This window comes from Oncorhynchus mykiss, chromosome 12 (assembly GCF_013265735.2).
Source record: "Oncorhynchus mykiss isolate Arlee chromosome 12, USDA_OmykA_1.1, whole genome shotgun sequence".
NCBI classification, from domain to species: Eukaryota; Metazoa; Chordata; class Actinopteri; order Salmoniformes; family Salmonidae; genus Oncorhynchus; species Oncorhynchus mykiss.
The window spans coordinates 41,804,868-41,822,798 of NC_048576.1; the positions used below are offsets into that span (position 1 = coordinate 41,804,868).

General features: G+C 42.2%; 1 protein-coding gene across 1 annotated transcript in view; it reads right to left on the bottom strand.

The window, feature by feature from the left end:
- Positions 1–208: 208 nt before the first annotated feature.
- esama (endothelial cell adhesion molecule a) overlaps positions 209–17,931 on the bottom strand; it is a 72,070-nt gene continuing 54,347 nt past the window's right edge. The window contains exons 2-7 of the mRNA XM_021623798.2: positions 16,347–16,492; positions 14,826–15,027; positions 11,346–11,501; positions 4,124–4,246; positions 3,238–3,367; positions 209–3,119 (exon numbers count right to left, since the gene is read on the bottom strand). Of these exons, the coding sequence (XP_021479473.1) occupies positions 2,588–3,119; positions 3,238–3,367; positions 4,124–4,246; positions 11,346–11,501; positions 14,826–15,027; positions 16,347–16,492 (1,289 nt within the window). The 3' untranslated portion in view covers positions 209–2,587. The remainder of the gene's footprint in view (positions 3,120–3,237; positions 3,368–4,123; positions 4,247–11,345; positions 11,502–14,825; positions 15,028–16,346; positions 16,493–17,931) is intronic.

The following is a 17,931-nucleotide window of genomic DNA, read 5'->3' on the forward strand; positions in this document are numbered from 1 at the left end:
TTAGGCCACAGGGTGGGGACATAAGAAAAAGATTGTGTAGATTTCTCTCTTTCCATGAACAAAATCATTGCACAGATGACAAGTTAAGGCCCATAATGTTGCAGGCCTTCACACCTTCATTGTTACTCATCTGGTCTGCGATATTGGTTATTGGATCATACAGGTGTAATGCTTTCTCCAGGTGGTAAAACAAATCATACGCCTTTACAACCATTCATCTTTTTATTAAAAATATTGATAAGAGTATTTTCAATATACATACTAGTTGAAGAAACTTAAACACTCGACATAGTGGTCTATGTTTGAGCATAAATACATACATTAGCACAGCAGCCATCAGTGTGTCTTCTTACATTATCAGTTAGAACTAATCGATTACTAGTATTTATTAGATGTTCCGTGATATTAAATGTTATCATTTCGTGTTCCTGTTTTGTAATTCTATCCCGGTGTTACATAATGCATATACATTACAGTATCACAAAAGGCCAGTCTTGAATATTGTTTCATATTTTTTCCATCTTCAAAACAGCAAAAGCATTTGCCATTGAATACCACTACACATACAAGAATGTCACAAACTAAGTTATTTTGAGTATGAGCTAGTCTCCCACACAACAAAAATTGTCTGTGCGCATAATTTCTTTTTCCGTGTGGAAACATTTCTTACATCAAATCATATAACATTTTATTGGTCACATACACACGTTTATCAGATGTTATTGCCGGTGTAGGGAAATGCTTGTGTTCCTAGCTCCAACAGTGTCTCTATGCTCCAGTGTACTGGCAATAGCTATTCTCCAGTGATACAGAAGTTGAGGATAGGCTTAGAAGGAAAACCATATGCTTCATTTAAGCTGTTCTATTCATTCTATTCAACTCCAGCCATTAATATGAACCAGTCCTCAGATTTAAAGTGACACAAACCTCCACTTCATATTTAATGGGTAGTCTTGTGTGCCACGCTTTGTTTCTTGGATGTGCTACAAGTATCTTGTTCATAACCCTAGCAGAACACCATTACCTTGCTACACACAGACATGTCTGAATAGAGCAATCAAGACTAAGGGTAAAAGTTGGACAGTAGAGTTTTGCCAAAGTAAATGCTTTCAAAGAAGTCCAGATTGACATAAGAGTAGTTTGATCAGTGACATAGCCAAAATCACTTTGTAATTGTTTTTTGCCTTGCATCTTTTATGCCTCGTATGAAACACAAGTGCCTCATCTTAGACTCATTTGATGTGACACCTTTTGGGTCTATTTCCATGAACATATTGGTCATCAGTTTGGGATGTTGACAAATTGAAACCTCTTTGGTTTTGTATCCAGTCCGTCACATACGATTCAACGAATAGCCTCAAGTACAATCGAAAGAAAAATAGTAAATATCTTATTTACAATTTCCTTGTGGAGAGCAACCAAAAATCATTACAACTCAATGGTGGAACCATAGTGGTTATATATCTTAGTCCATAAATTCAAATGTAATTGACAAAATGTGTCAAATTGTATTTTATACTATAAGCTATTCCTATGCGGTAAAATAGTCATGTTTTAAGCGCTGTGTCTAAAGAGCGTCGGCATGAAGTTTTATACAAGGTACATGAAAAGGTAACGGTTACCTAGGATTTAGAAAATGTTGCAGAAAATGTCATTCTAGTATGCCCAGTCTTTTTTCTTCTTTCTTAATTGCATGTGGCTAGACAGGTATTCAGCAGTAGTCCACCATATTTGAGAATAAAAATAATATATGCAAATTTGGTTTGAAGCACAGGGTGGCAGGTAGCCTAGCGCTTAGCGCGTTCGAATACCCCAGCCAACAAGGTGAAAATCTGTCAATGTGCCCTTGAGCAAGGCACATAACCCTAATCTGCTCCAGGGGTGCCGTACTACTATTGCTGACCCTGTAAAACACATTTCACTGCACCTATCGGTTTATGTGACAATTAAACATATATATTTATTTTATTTGGTCCTAATCTACAGTTGTCATATCGATAAAATCTGCGAGAAATGCATAAAGTAAAACATCAGTGGGATCCACACATTGACTGTTCTTGCTGTAATACACAGGCAACACACACACATTGACCAGTGGGTGTCATGACATCTTGTCCCCGTTTTTAAAGTGATGTCATAGAATGGCCTTCATAGGACGTGGTAGATAGAGTAAATACAATCTCGAAAAAAGTTGCATTGGAAAACTTTGTAAAAAATACATTGATTGATAGTACAATAATAACTTAAAAAAAGATACTGCACAAATGTATGAAATCCAGATCTATGCATCCTTCGCATACAAACTGAGTATAAAAAGTGTAAAAAATAAAAATAAAAAGTACTTCCATATACTTAATTAAATAAAACTGCCTTATGTAGCAACACAGTCCATCTCTTTTAAGGTCTTACTAATGATCTCACTGCATTTTGACCGGGTCAAATGCCCCAGCTTCTCGAAGGCCAATTCAAGCTTTAATGCTCGAGTTAGACATATCTTAGTGGCAGTTGAATATTTTCCTTTTGAAAATCTATGTGAGTAAGTACAACGTTGAAGGGTAAAGGTACAATGCACCATAGCAGACTGGTGTTACACCAGCGAACCAGCCTGGTTCTGAGCTGGCACCATGATGGGCACACCTCCCATGCGGGAGATGTTGGACGCAGTCACAATGGTGGGCAGAGGTGGTGGGCGTGGGGAAGCAGGTGCTGCCTGGGGCTGGGTATAGGACTGTGGGTGCTTGGTTCTTGGCATGGGGCTACCGTTGGCACTGGATGCAGCAGAATTAGCCGGTTGACCTCGGGGCAGGGGTGTAGCCACGTTGTAGCCGTAGTCCGGCACGGCGTGGCCTTTGGTGGAGGATCCATGGCGTGGTCCAGCACGGTAGCCAGAGACGCTGCCTGTGGCTGTGATGATGGAGGCTGTGTCAGAGGGAGGGCGTTGGGGATAATGCTGGAGGTGGTGGTTGTGGTGGTGCTGGTGGTGGGACGAGGGCTCCCTCTGGTGGGGCCTGTTGGCAGTGGTGGTGATGGAGGAGAGTGTGCCATTCTTGGAGACCACGTCCGATCCTGAGCCGGCGCTCTTGGCCCACGAGATGCGCTTGGGCGCCTGAGCGTCCTCCCTGGGAATGAAGAGGGGAAAAAGAGAGGGAGTGAGGGAGAAGGGGTGAGAGACTGGCTGACATGCATTTGGGCACATGAACGCATGCAACACAGCAATATTGTGAAAGGGAGTCTAACTTGATGTCATTGGCCCGGTCCTCTTCATAGTCTCTCTTTCGCCTCAGAAGGTAGATGAGGAAGAGGATGATGAATATGAAGACCAACACCGAGCCCACCGTGGCTCCAGCAATCATCCCTGCGTTAGTTGCTGGGGAGAAACACACACATTTGCACTACAGATCTGTGGAATAGTACCTTCACTCTCCAGGGTAAATAACAAGAGCCTTTGTGGTTGAAATGATAATTAAAAACTACGGTAGCATCATGTTTTTGTACATTAGTTCTGTTTTTACATGAACTCCACTCAGCTTTCTTCCCCCAACAGTGCAAGAACAGCAGCCTGTGACTGTTCAGTGTTTTTAAAGGACTAGGCAGAGTTGACTTCTTTGTGGAAGCATAAAGACACAAAGAACATACATACAAAAAAGGCTATTAAACCTCATTAAATTTAAATTAATTTATTTAACTGAACAGCATCCCTGCATGATGGCCTTTTCCACCAAATTGATGTTTCCTTTAAAAAAAAGCTTTATTGCATCTAATTTAGAGTCAACCAGACAACTTTTTTAGGAAATAAACTTTAGTGGGTCCTAGATGAGAAAGAGAGATGAGTTAGCTACCTAGTGCAGGAATTTCAACAACAAAAAACGTATATATATATTTTTTAAATACACGTGAAACATGCATTACACCCTTTTTAGAGGAATGCACATTTAAGTGAAGGGCAGTACATCAGTCCCGATTAAAATTCATTCTTAATTACTTGCTCTGGATATCTGCATGCACTGGTTTTCTAAGCCATTTCACATACCAGGAGTCAACAATATTAGGAAGCACATTTCTCTACATTCTGACTGGTCCATATAGTCATATAGTGTAGTCATGTGGGTACTTCAGTACGTACAGGTAATGACCTCCAGGTTGATGTAGCAGCTGTCATTGCCAGCTGTGTTGCTGGCCGTACAAACGTACTTCCCCGACATGCTGCTGCTCAAGTTGCTCAGCTTCAGCGTGCCCGTTTTTTCATCTGTAACGTGCGCACACACACACACACACACAAAAATAGAAACTTATACAGTGTCCATATTAGGACAGCATTGTCAGTCCTGCTGAGACTGTGGCTGTCCTTATATGGACACCGTGCATTGGTCATATGAAATTCCTCATCATTAAATCACTACTAACCAAACAATGTGGGATATCTATGTAATTATTGCATACCATAAAAGGAGAGGAAATAATTGATCTAACAATGGGAACACTGACTATGAGTTTGGAATAGAGGTTCAAACGAGTGCATTTGAGCAGAGTCAAATGAGGATTCAAACTCATCTGTGCTTTAATCTAGTTCCAAACAGATTAGCCGCTAAATCTCCAAGTCAAAACCAAAACAGAACAATGACACAGGCATACCAAAATAAACTCAGATGTTTATTCACCATCCTTTTGATTGCCTGTGCCATTTTACATTAAGTGTCCTTAAATCCACAAACAGTGCCTTGCGAAAGTATTCGGCCCCCTTGAACTTTGCGACCTTTTGCCACATTTCAGGCTTCAAACATAAAGATATAAAACTGTATTTTTTTGTGAAGAATCAACAACAAGTGGGACACAATCATGAAGTGGAACGACATTTATTGGATTTTTCAAACTTTAACAAATCAAAAACTGAAAAATTGGGCGTGCAAAATTATTCAGCCCCTTTACTTTCAGTGCAGCAAACTCTCTACAGAAGTTCAGTGAGGATCTCTGAATGATCCAATGTTGACCTAAATGACTAATGATGATAAATACAATCCAACTGTGTGTAATCAAGTCTCCTCATCAATGCACCTGCACTGTGATAGTCTCAGAGGTCCGTTAAAAGCGCAGAGAGCATCATGAAGAACAAGGAACACACCAGGCAGGTACGAGATACTGTTGTGAAGAAGTTTAAAGCCGGATTTGGATACAAAAATATTTCCCAAGCTTTAAACATCCCAAGGAGCACTGAGCAAGCGATAATATTGAAATGGAAGGAGTATCAGACCACTGCAAATCTACCAAGACCTGGCCGTCCCTCTAAACTTTCAGCTCATACAAGGAGAAGACTGATCAGAGATGCAGCCAAGAGGCCCATGATCACTCTGGATAAACTGCAGAGATCTACAGCTGAGGTGGGAGACTCTGTCCATAGGACAACAATCAGTCGTATATTGCACAAATCTGGCCTTTATGGAAGAGTGGCAAGAAGAAAGCCATTTCTTAAAGATATCCATAAAAAGTGTTGTTTAAAGTTTGCCACAAGCCACCTGGGAGACACACCAAACATGTGGAAGAAGGTGCTCTGGTCAGATGAAACCAAAATTGAACTTTTTGGCAACAATGCAAAACGTTATGTTTGGCGTAAAAGCATCACAGCTGAACACACCATCCTCACTGTCAAACATGGTGGTGGCAGCATCATGGTTTGGGCCTGCTTTTCTTCAGCAGGGACAGGGAAGATGGTTAAAATTGATGGGAAGATGGATGGAGCCAAATACAGGACCATTCTGGAAGAAAATCTGATGGAGTCTGCAAAAGACCTGAGACTGGGACGGAGATTTGTCTTCCAACAAGACAATGATCCAAAACATAAAGCAAAATCTACAATGGAATGGTTCAAAAATAAACATATCCAGGTGTTAGAATGGCCAAGTCAAAGTCCAGACCTGAATCCAATCGAGAATATGTGGAAAGAACTGAAAACTGCTGTTCACAAATGCTCTCCATCCAACCTCACTGAGCTCGAGCTGTTTTGCAAGGAGGAATGGGAAAAAATGTCAGTCTCTCGATGTGCAAAACTGATAGAGACATACCCCAAGCGACTTACAGCTGTAATCGCAGCAAAAGGTGGCGCTACAAAGTATTAACTTAAGGGGGCTTAATAATTTTGCACGCCCAATTTTTCAGTTTTTGATTTGTTAAAAAAGTTTGAAATATCCAATAAATGTCATTCCACTTCATGATTGTGTCCCACTTGTTGTTGATTCTTCACAAAAAAATACAGTTTTATATCTTTATGTTTGAAGCCTGAAATGTGGCAAAAGGTCGCAAAGTTCAAGGGGGCCGAATACTTTCGCAAGGCACTGTAGATAAATGGTAGCCACATACGCATGTAGTGTATTACTAAGTACAGATTGAAATAACTCACAATTGTTATAACTGGATGTGGTTACATTGTCATTAACTAGCACCTATACATTTGTGACACATCATGTAAAGTGAGACCTGATTGTCTCAATTCACATTTCACTTTCCAAAACCCTTTGCCACTGGCAAAGTTAAACCCTCTGCTTTGGCATTATATCAAAGTTTATTTGTCACGTGCGCCAAATAAAACAGGTGTATCTTTGTACCTTACAGTGAAATGCTTACTTACAGGTTCTAACCAATAGTACAAAAAAGGTGTTAGGTGAACAATATGTAAGTAAAGAAATAAAACAGTAAAAAGGCAGGCTATGTAGATATGGTTAAAGTGACTATGCATATATGATGCACAGAGAGTAGCTGTATATTTTAAAAAAAAAGAAAAAAGAAGAGGGGTTGGTGGGTCGGACACAACGCAGATTAGCCCGGTTTGCCAATGTGTGGGAGCACTGGTTGGTCGGCCCAATTGAGGTAGTATGTACATTAATGTATAGTTAAAGTGACTATGCATATATGATATACAGAGAGTAGCAGCAGCGTAAAAAGAGGGTTGGGGGGAACACAATGCAAATAGTCTGGGTAGCCACTTGATTACCTGTTCAGTAGTCTTATGGCTTGGGGGTAAAAACTGTTGAGAAGCATTTTTGTCCTAGACTTGGCACTCTGGTACCGCTTGCCATGCGGTAGTAGGGAGAACAATCTGTGACCGGGGTCTTTGACAATTTTTAGGGCCTTCCTCTGACACCGCCTGGTGTAGAAGTCCTGGATGGCAGGCAGGTTAACCTCAGTGATTTACTGGGCTGTGCGCACTACCCTCTGTAGTACCTTGCGGTCGGAGGCCGAGCAATTGCCGTACCAGGCTAGTGCTGCAACCAGTCGATGTTGCAGCTGTAGAACCTTTTGAGGATCTCAGGACCCATGCCAAATCTTCTTAGTTTCCTGAGGGGGAATAGGATTTGTTGTACCCTCACGACTGTCTTGGTGTGTTTGAACCATTCTAGTTTGTTGTTGATGTGGACACCAATGAACTTGAAGCTCTCAACCTGCTCCACTACAGCCCCGTCGATGAGAATGGGGGCGTGCTCAGTCCTCAATTTCCTGTAGTCCACAATCATCTCAGTCTTGGTTACGTTGAGGGATATGTTGTTATTCTGGCACCACCTGGCCAGGTTGACCATCTCCCTACAGGCTGTCTCGTTGTTGTCGGTGATCAGGCCTACCACTGTTGTGTCATCTGAAAAAAACTTGGTGTTGGAGTCGTGCCTGGCCATGCAGTCGTGGGTGAACAGGGAGTACAGGAGGGGACTGAGCATGCACCCCTGTGGAGCTCCAGTGTTGAGGATCAGTGTGGCAGATGTGTTGCTACCTACCCTCAACACCTGTGGGTGGCCCGTCAGGAAGTCCAGGATCCAGTTGCAGAGGGAGGTATTTAGTCCCAGGATCCTTAGCTTAGTGATGAGCTGAGGGTACTATTGGTGTTGAGCTGTAGTCAATGAACAGCATTATCACATAAGTGTTCCTTTTGTCCGGGTGGGAAAGGGCAGTGTGGAGTGCAATAGAGATTGCATCATCTGTGGATCTGTTTGGGCGGTATGCAAATTGGAGTGGGTCTAGGGTTTCTGGGATAATGGTGTTGATGTGAGCCATTACCAACCTTTCAAAGCACTTCATTGCTACGGACGTGAGTGCTACGGTCTGTAGTCATGTAGGCATGTTGCCTTTGTGTTCTTGGGCACAGGGACTATGGTGGTCTGCTTGAAACATGTTGGTATTACAGACTCAATTAGGGACATGTTGAAAATGTCAGTGGAGAAACCTGCCAGTTGGTCAGCACATGCCCGGAGCACACGTCCTGGTAATCGGTCTGGCCCCGCATCCTTGTGTATGTTGATCTGTTTAAAGGTCTTACTCACGTCGGCTACGGAGAACGTGATCACAGTTGTCCGGAACAGCCGATACTCTCATGCATGCCTCAGTGTTACTTGTCTCGTAACGAGCATAGAAGTGATTTAGCTCGTCTGGTATGCTCGTGTCACTGGGCAGCTCGCGGCTGTGCTTCCCTTTGTAGTCTGTTATAGTTTGCAAGCCCTGCCACATAAGACAAGCGTTGGAGCCGGTGTAGTATGATTCAATCTTAGCCCTGTATTGACGCTTTGCCTGTTTGATGGTTCGTCGCAGGGCATAGCAGGATTTCTTGTAATCTTCCGGGTTAGAGTATCACACCTTGAAAGCGGCAGCTCTACCCTTTAGCTCAGTGCGAATGTTGCCTGTAATCCATGGCTTCTGGTTGGGGTATGTACGTACAGTCACTGTGGGGACGACTTCCTCGATGCACTTATTGATAAAGCCAGTGACTGATGTGGTGTACTCCTCAATGCCATCGGAAGAATCCCGGAACATGTTCCAGTCTGTGATAGCAAAACAGTCCTGTAGTTTAGCATCGGCTTCATCTGACTACTTTTTTGTAGGCCGAGTCACTGGTGCTTCCTGCTTTAATTTTTGCTTCTAAGCAGGAATCAGGAGGATAGAGTTGTGGTCGGATGAACCAAATGGAGGATGAGGGAGAGCTTTGTATGTGTTTCTGTGTGTGGAGTACAGGTGATCTAGAATTTATTTCACTCTGGTTGCACATTTAACATGTTGATAGAAATTTGGTAGAATTGATTTAAGTTTCCCTACATTAAAGTCTCCGGCCACTAGGATCGCCGCCCCTGGGTGAGTGGTTTCCCGTTAGCTTATTTCCTTATACAGTCGTGGCCAAAAGTTGATGAAATCACAAATATTAATTTCCAGAAGGTTTGCTGCTTCAGTGTCTTTAGATATTTTTGTCAGATGTTGCTATGAAATACTGAAGTATTGTGTCAAAGTGTCAAAGGGTTTTATTGACAATTACATGAAGTTGATGCAAAGAGTCAATATTTGCAGTGTTAACCCTTCTTTTTCAAGACCTCTGCAATCCGCCCTGGCATGCTGTCAATTAACTTCTGGGCCACATCCTGACTGACGGCAGCCCATTCTTGCATAATCAATGCTTGGAGTTTGTCAGAATTTGTGAGTTTTTGTTTGTCTACCCACCTCTTGAGGATTGACCACAAGTTTTCAATGGGATTAAAGTCTGGAGAGTTTCCTGTCCATGGACCCAAAATGTTGATGTTTTGTTCCCCGAGCCACTTAGTTATCACTTTTGCCTTATGGCAAGGTGCTCCATCATGCTGGAAAAGGCATTGATCGTCACCAAACTGTTCCTGGATGGTAGGGAGAAGTTGCTCTCGGGGGATGTGTTGGTACCATTATTTATGGCTGTGTTCTTAGGAAAAATTGTGAGTGAGCCCAATCCCTTGGCTGAGAAGAAACCACACACATGAATGGTCTCAGGATGCTTTACTGTTGGCATGACACAGGACTGATGGTAGCGCTCACCTTGTCTTTTCCTGACAAGCTTTTTTCCAGATGCCCCAAACAATCGGAAAAGGGATTCAGAGAAAATGACTTTACCCAAGTCCTCAGCAGTCCAATCCCTGTACCTTTTGCAGAATATCAGTCTGTCCCTGATGTTTTATCAGTCTGTCCCTGGAGAGAAGTGGCTTCTTTGCTGCTCTTCTTGACACCAGGCCAACCTCCAAAAGTCTTCGCCTCATCATGTCAGTGATTCTCTCGTTAATACAGGTGTTAGCTGGTCCTTTTGTGGCAGGGCTGAAATGCAGTGGAAATGTTTTTTGGGGGGATTCAGTTAATTTGCATGGCAAAGAAGGACTTTGCAATTAATTGCAATTCATCTGATCACTCTTCATAACTTTCTGGAGTATATGCAAATTGCCATCATACAAACTGAGGCAGCAGACTGTGACAATTAATATTTGTGTCATTCTCAAAACTTTTGGCCACGACTGTACAGCTGACTGAGTGTGGTCTTAGTGCCAGCATCCGTCTGTGGTGGTAAATCAACAGCCACAAAAAGTATGGCTGAAAATGCTCTAGGCAAGTAGTGTGGCCTGCAATTTATCACAATATTCTCTACTTCAGGTGAGCAAAATCTAGAGAGTTCCTTAGATTTTATGCACCAGCTGTTTACAAATATGCACAGACCGCCCCCCATCGTCTTACCGGAGTGTGCTGTTCTATCTTGCCGGTGCAGTGTAAATCCATCTAGCTGAATATCCGTGCTTCTTCACCTGCATTGCTTGCTGTTTGGGGTTTTAGGCTGGGTTTCTGTACAGCACTTTGAGATATCAGCTGATGTACGAAGGGCTATATAAAATAAATTTGATTGATTGATTGATTGATTGATTGATATCCATGTCGTCATTCAGCCACGATTCCGTGAAACATAGGATATTACAGTTTTTGATGTGCCGTTGGTAGGATATTCGTGATCGTACCTCGTCTAATTTATTGTCCAATGATTGCACGTTTGCGAGTAGTATTGATGGTAATGGCAGCTTTCCCAGTCGCCTTCTCCGGGTCCTGACCAGTCATCCGGCTCTTTGTCCTCGTCCTTGTAGAAAAAATCTTTGTCTAATCCGAGGTGAGCAATCGCTGTCTTGATATCCAGAAGCCCTTTTTTTGCCGTAAGATACGGTTGCAGAAACATTATGTACAAAATAAGTTGCGAAAAACCCACACATAATAGCACAATCGGTTGGGCGCCCATAAAACTGCTGCCATTTCATCCAGCGCCATTTTGTTTTTACATTTACTTATTGTATATACAGTACCTTTCTAATCCAGAGCAACTCACATTAGGTGCTTACAACAACTTGGCTGAACTACATACTATTACAGTATTCTCAAAGTTCTAATTCTCATCAAATTGTAGAAATAGAGCACGCTCTAGTTGAAATATAGGACAACTACAATAAATAGACTATTTCATAGTAACCCCCCAAATATTCTTAGGATGTTGATTAATAAAGCTAGACCACCATGTTCCAGATGTCAGGCAGCAGGTAGTTACTCACTGAGCATGGGCGAGAAGAAGACCTCGGACGGGGGGCTGGTCTTCTTCCACTTGTACATTGGGATGGGCTTTCCTGACTTGGACTTGCAGCTCAGTGTGACGTTGCCCTTCAGAACTGGCTTCCCTGACAGAGAGCACTCTGGGACAGCAGGAGGAACTGAGACATAGGAGAGAGGTTAAATAGATAGTTAGTTGACCATTTGTGATGAGATGCTGAGTTACAGTATTTGAATAATAGATTAAATAATGTTTAGGATTTAGGGTAGTGGCAAACTAACAAAGTTTTGTATTAAGATACATGCAGGAACATGTGTGCACATGTACTATATGTGGGTATAACTGCAAGTACAGCACATCTGTAAGTGTGCGTGCACCCCTTCCCCTTTTCCACATTTGTTACGTTACAGCCTTATTCTAAAAAGGATTTACATTATTTTTTTTTTTTTACATTTCCTCACCAATCTACACACACACACAGAATCGCAAAGCAAAGCCACCCAGAAATGTACATACCGGTCAAAATTTGGACACACCTACTCATTCCAACTACTCATTTTCTTTATGCTTTACTATTGTCTACATTGTAGAATAATAGTGAAGACATCAAAACTATGAAATAACACATATGGAATCATGTAGTAACCAATCATGTTGGTAATATATTTTATATTTGAGATACTTAAGTAGCCACCCTTTGCCTTGATGACATCTTTGCACACTCTTGGCATTCTCTCAACCAGCTTCATTAGGTAGTCATCTGGAATGCATTTCAATTAGCAGGTGTGCCTTGTTAAAAGTTCATTTGTGGAATTTCTTTCCTTCTTAATGCGTTTGAGCCAATCAGTTGTGTTGTGACAAGGAAGGGGGTATACAGAAGATAGACCTATTTGGTAAAAGACCAAGTCCATATTATGGCAAGAACAGCTCAAATAAGCAAAGAGAAATGACAGTCCGTCATTACTTTAAGTCATGAAGGTCAGTCGATCAGGAAAATGTCAAGAATTTGGAAAGTTTCTTCAAGTGGAGATGCAAAAAAACATCAAGTGCTGCAGAGGATAAGTTCATTAGAGTTAACAGGCTCAGAAATTGCAGCCCAAATAAATGCTTACCAGTGTACAAGTAACAGACACATCTCAACATCAACTGCTCAGAGGAGACCGTGTGAATTAGGCCTATATGGTTGAATTGTTGCAAAGAAACCACTACTAAAGGACACCAATAAGAAGAAGAGACTTGCTTGGGCCAAGAAACATGAGCAATGGACATTAGACCGGTGGAAATCTCTCCTTCAGTCTGATGAGTCTCAATTTGAGATTTTTGTTTCCAACCACCGTTTCTTTGTGAGACGCTAAGTATATTAACAGATATTCTCCTCATGTGTGGTTCCCACCGTGAAACATGGGGAAGGAGGTGTGATGGTGCTTTGCTGGTGACACTGTCTGATTTATTTAGAATTCAAGGCCCACTTGGATACCATAGCATTCTGCAGCAACACGCCATCCCATCTGGTTTGCGCTTAGTGGGACTATCATTTGTTAATCAACAGGACAATGACCCAAAACACACCCCCAGGCTGAGTAAGGGCTATTTGACCAAGGAGGAGAGTTATGGAGTGCTGCATCAGATGACCTGGCCTCCACAATCACCCAACCTCAAACCAATTGAGATGGTTTGGGATAAGATGGACCGCAGAGTGAAGGAAAAGCAGCCAACAAGTGCTTAACATTTGTGAGAACTCCGTGACTGTTGGAAAAGCTTAAGCTGGCTGAGAGAAGTGTCTGCAAATATATTTTTGGTTACTACATGATTCCAAATGTGTTATTTCATAGTTTTGATGTCTTCACTATGATTCTACAATCTACAATAAAGAAAAAACATTGACTGAGTAGGTGTGTCCAAACTATTGACTGGTACTGTAATTATTCAGACACTGCTATGAAACTCAAAATTGGGCTCAGGTGCATCCTGTTTCCATTGATCATTCTTGAGATGTTTCTAAAACTTGGAGTCCACCTTTGGTAAATTCAATTGATTGGACATGATTTGGAAAGGCACACACCTGTCTATATAAAGGTCCCACAGTTGACAGTGCATGTCAAAGTAAAAACCACACCATAAGGTCAAAATAATTGTCTGTAGAGCTCCGAGACAGGATTGTGTAGAGGCAACGATCTGGGGAAGGGTACCAATAAAATGTCTGCAGCATTGAATGTCCCCAAGAACAAAGTGCCCTCCATCATTCTTAAATGGAAGAAGATTGTAACCACCAAGACTCATCCTACAGCTGGCCGCCCGGCCAAACTGAGCAATTGGGGGAGAAGGACCTTGGTCAGGGAGGTGACCAAAAACCCGGTGGTGACTGACAGAGCTCCAGAGTTTCTCTGTGGAGATGGGAGAACTTTCCAGAAGGACAACCATCTCTGCAGCACTCCACCAAATCAGGTCATTCTGGTATAGTGGCCAGGCGGAACACACTCCTCAGTAAAAGGAACGACAGCATGGTTCGAGTTTGACAAAATACACTTAAAATACTCTGACCATGAGAAACAAGATTCTCTGGTCTGATGAAACCAAAATTGAAATCTTTGGCCTGAATTCCAAGCGTCACATCTGGAGGAAACCTGGCACCATCCCTACGGTGAAGCATGGTGGTGGAGGCATCATCCTGAGTGGATGTTTTTCAGTGGCAGGGACTGGGAGACTAGTCAGGATAGAAAGAAAGATGAACGGAGCAAAGTACAGAGGGATCCTTGATGAAGTCCTGAGCACTCTGGAGCAGGTTCTCAGACTGACGTGACGGTTCACCTTCCAACAGGACAACAACCCTAAGCACACAGCCAAGACAATGCAGGAGTGACTTTGGGACAAGTCTCTGAATGTCCTTGAGTGGCCCAGCCCTTTGGCAGCGATTACAGCCACAAGTCTTCTTGGGTATGATGCTACAAGCTTGGTACACCTCTATTTGGGGAGTTTCTCGCATTCTTCTCTTACAGAACCTGATCGAACATCTTTGGAGAGACCTGAATATAGCTGTGCAGCGACGCTCCCCATTCAACCTGACAGAGCTTGAGAGGATGTGCACAGAAGAAAAGGAGAAACTCCCCAAATACAGGTGTGCCAAGCTTGTAGCGTCATACTCAAGGCTGTAATCGCTGCTGAAGGTGCTTCAACAAAGTACTGAGTAAAGGGTCTGAATACTTAGTGAAATATCACATTTACATATTTAGCAAAAAAGTCCCCCCAAAAAGTTTTTGCTATGTCATTATGGGGTATTGTGTGTAGATTGGTGTTTTTATTTAATCATTTTTACAATAAGGCTGTAACGTAACAAAATGCTGAAAAAGTACAACGGTCTGAATACTTTCAGAATGCACTGTATGTACATGATTGTCTCATTCTACATATACAGCTCTTATAAAGAATACACAGATGGCATGCTGTATGACTACATGAACTACATAAGGGGTCTCCTTGTCCTTACCATTGACGTTGAGGCTAAGTTCTCCAGTCAGGCCCTGGGCCCCGGGGATGATGACCTGGCAGAGGTAGCGTCCTGAGTCCGACTCCTGCGTGTTGTTGATGTACAGGGACAGGTTGGCCGAGGGCATGGTGGCCGTGAAGCCCACACGCTCCCCGAACTGGGGGCTGCCAAAACTGATCGAGTCTGGGGTGTACGAGATGATCTGTGTGGGGTGGATGGTGGGGACAAGAGCCATGAAGACTGTTGCAAAGCTCCCTCGAAAATCCTGTCCTTTTAATTTTACACCATCTGCCATTACCAAGATGTTCTCTTAGCTGATGTTATGTTCTTAATAGAGCCATGAAAAGTGCATTGAGTAGGAATATAATTAGAGTACTTTAAAATAAATGACAAAAATATTAGAAGATAAAACCACATTCTTTCAAATCATATAGACCTTTATGCAAACAAGTGAAACAGAATTATCCTTTGGAGCTAAAGACTAACGGGCTGATTCAGAGTTGAGATAAGGGTTCTCTGGTTATGTCAGACTATCACCCCATGACTGGGCCTTTGGCCAAAGCAGCTTGCCATCTCAAGGCCAACAACTGCAATCTCCCAATCAACTGCTGTTGAATGCTACTGTAGTGGACTTTTTGTGTTTGTTTGATCCCCTTTGGGACTTGGTCCGTCTGTATACTATGGTAGGATAATCTGGAATAAGCAAACATACAGAATATAGGTCATTCGATAACATTGTCTGATTGGGGAACAAGTCAGATGAGACAGTTATGGCCCACTGCCCACTTAATTTGCTTTTGTTTTGTCAAGGGTTAAACCCAACCCCAAAATCACAACTCTGTTCAGTGGTTTAGCATCGTTTCACTTGATGGCCTAATTTTCAGAAATGTTACATTTTATATTTATTCATTTTCAAGCAAGGGTAAAATACAGTGGATAGATGGAGTGTTAAGCCTTTTATTTGATTCATTTATGAGGGTTTCCAAAGGAAGAGCTTTGCCAGATTAACAGTATAACAGCAGTCAAACATCCTTCATGTAATAATCCTCCACGTTACAGCCACAGATGGCCAAGCAAGTCAGATTTTCAGTGGAAGCTTTTGAGCAAGAACTGCACAGAACATAAACATATTTTTCTGAATACTCAGACAAATGATGTGAAGTGTCACAGAAGTCAGAGTTTAACATTAAAACAAAACCTAACAAATTAGAATACATTCATAATTTCAAGTCGACTTTAAAAAAAGGCAATATTACAGATGAGTAACATTTTTTCCACCAAAAAACCTTTCCATGTACAAAGTACTTCTGACAAGGAAGTAGCTCTGGTATGCAGAGCTAATGCAGGTACCTTTTACTGTAGACTTAAGTCACAGCAAATATGCCTTTGCCTTAATGTTTGGTGCAAAAGTTCAAGTTACTGTACGCATCTCAAGTGATGACAGTCCTTAAATCGTCAGACGATCAGCACAGATGCAAGAGGCACCACCACACAACAAAACAGATCCTAAAACACACTCACCAGTTGGGTGTTATTGGCCACAAAGTTCCAGAGAACGGTGTTCTTGCCAGTGATGGAGCTGGGGCTGTACCAGGCCTGCAGCACCACTTTCTGACCCTCGATCACTTCCATGGTCCTCTGCGGCATCTGGATCTGGGCCAACACACCTGGAGTTGGGAGAGGGGTACTTTACTTATACTTTGGATATCACTTTTTAACAAAGATTTATATAAAATAATTATATTATACATACACATATACATACAGTTGAAGTCAGAAGTGTACATACACCTTAGCCAAATACATTTAAACTCAGTTTTTCACAATTCCTGACATCCTAGTAAAAATTCCCTGTCTCAGGTCAGTTAGAATCACCACTATTTTAATAAGGTGAAATGTCAGAATAATAGTAGAGAATGATTTATATCAGCTTTTATTTCTTTCATCACATTCCCAGTGGGTCAGACGTTTACATACACTCAATTAGTATTTGGTAGCATTGCCTTCAAATTGTTCAACTTGGGTCAAACATTTGGGGTAGCCCATTCCTCCTGACAGAGCTGGTGTATCCGAGTCAGGTTTGTAGGCCTCCTTGCTCGCACACACTTTTCTGTTCTGCACAAATTTTCTATGGGTTTGAGGTCAGGGCTGTGTGATGGCCACTCCAATACCTTAACTTTGTTGTCCTTAAGCCATTTTGTCACAACTTTGGAAGTATGCTTGGGGTCATTGTCTATTTGGAAGACCCATTTGCAACCAAGCTTAACTTCTTGACTGATGTCTTGAGATGTTGCTTCAATATATCCACATGTTCCATCCTCATGATGTCATCTATTTTGTGAAGTGCACCAGTCCCTCCTGCAGTAAACCACACTCACAACATGCTGCTGCCACCCCCGTGCTTCACGGTTGGGTTGGTGTTCTTCAGCTTGCAAGCCTCCCCCTTTTTCCTCCAAACATAACAATGGTCATTATGGCCAAACTGGTCTGATGAAACAAAAAAAGAACTGAGGACATTTCTCCATGTGCAGTTGCAAACCGTAGTCTGGCTTTTTTATGGCGGTTTTGGAGCAGTGGCTTCTTCCTTGCAGAGCCACCTTTCAGGTTATGTCGATATAGGACACGTTTTCTCCAGCATCTTCACAAGGTCCTTTGCTGTTGTTCTGGGATTGATTTGCACCAAAGTATGTTCATCTCTAGGAGAGAGAACGTGTCTCCTTCCCGAGAGGTAGGACGGTTGTGTGCTCCCATGGTGTTTATACTTGCGTACTATTGTTTGTACAGATGAACGTGGTACCAACAGGCGTTTGGAAATTGCTCCCAAGGATAAACCAGACTTGTGGAGGTCTACCATTTTTTTCTGAGGTCTTGGCTGATTTCTTTTGACTTTCCCATGATGTCAAGCAAAGATGCACTGAGTTTGAACGTAGGCCTTGAAATACATCCACAGGTACACCTCCAATTGACTCAAATTATGCCAATTAGCATATCAAAAGCTTTAAAGCCATGACAATTTTCTGGAATTTTCCATGCTGTTTAAAGGCACAGTCAACTTAGTGTATGTACATTTCTGACCCACTGGAATTGTGATACAGTGAATTATAAG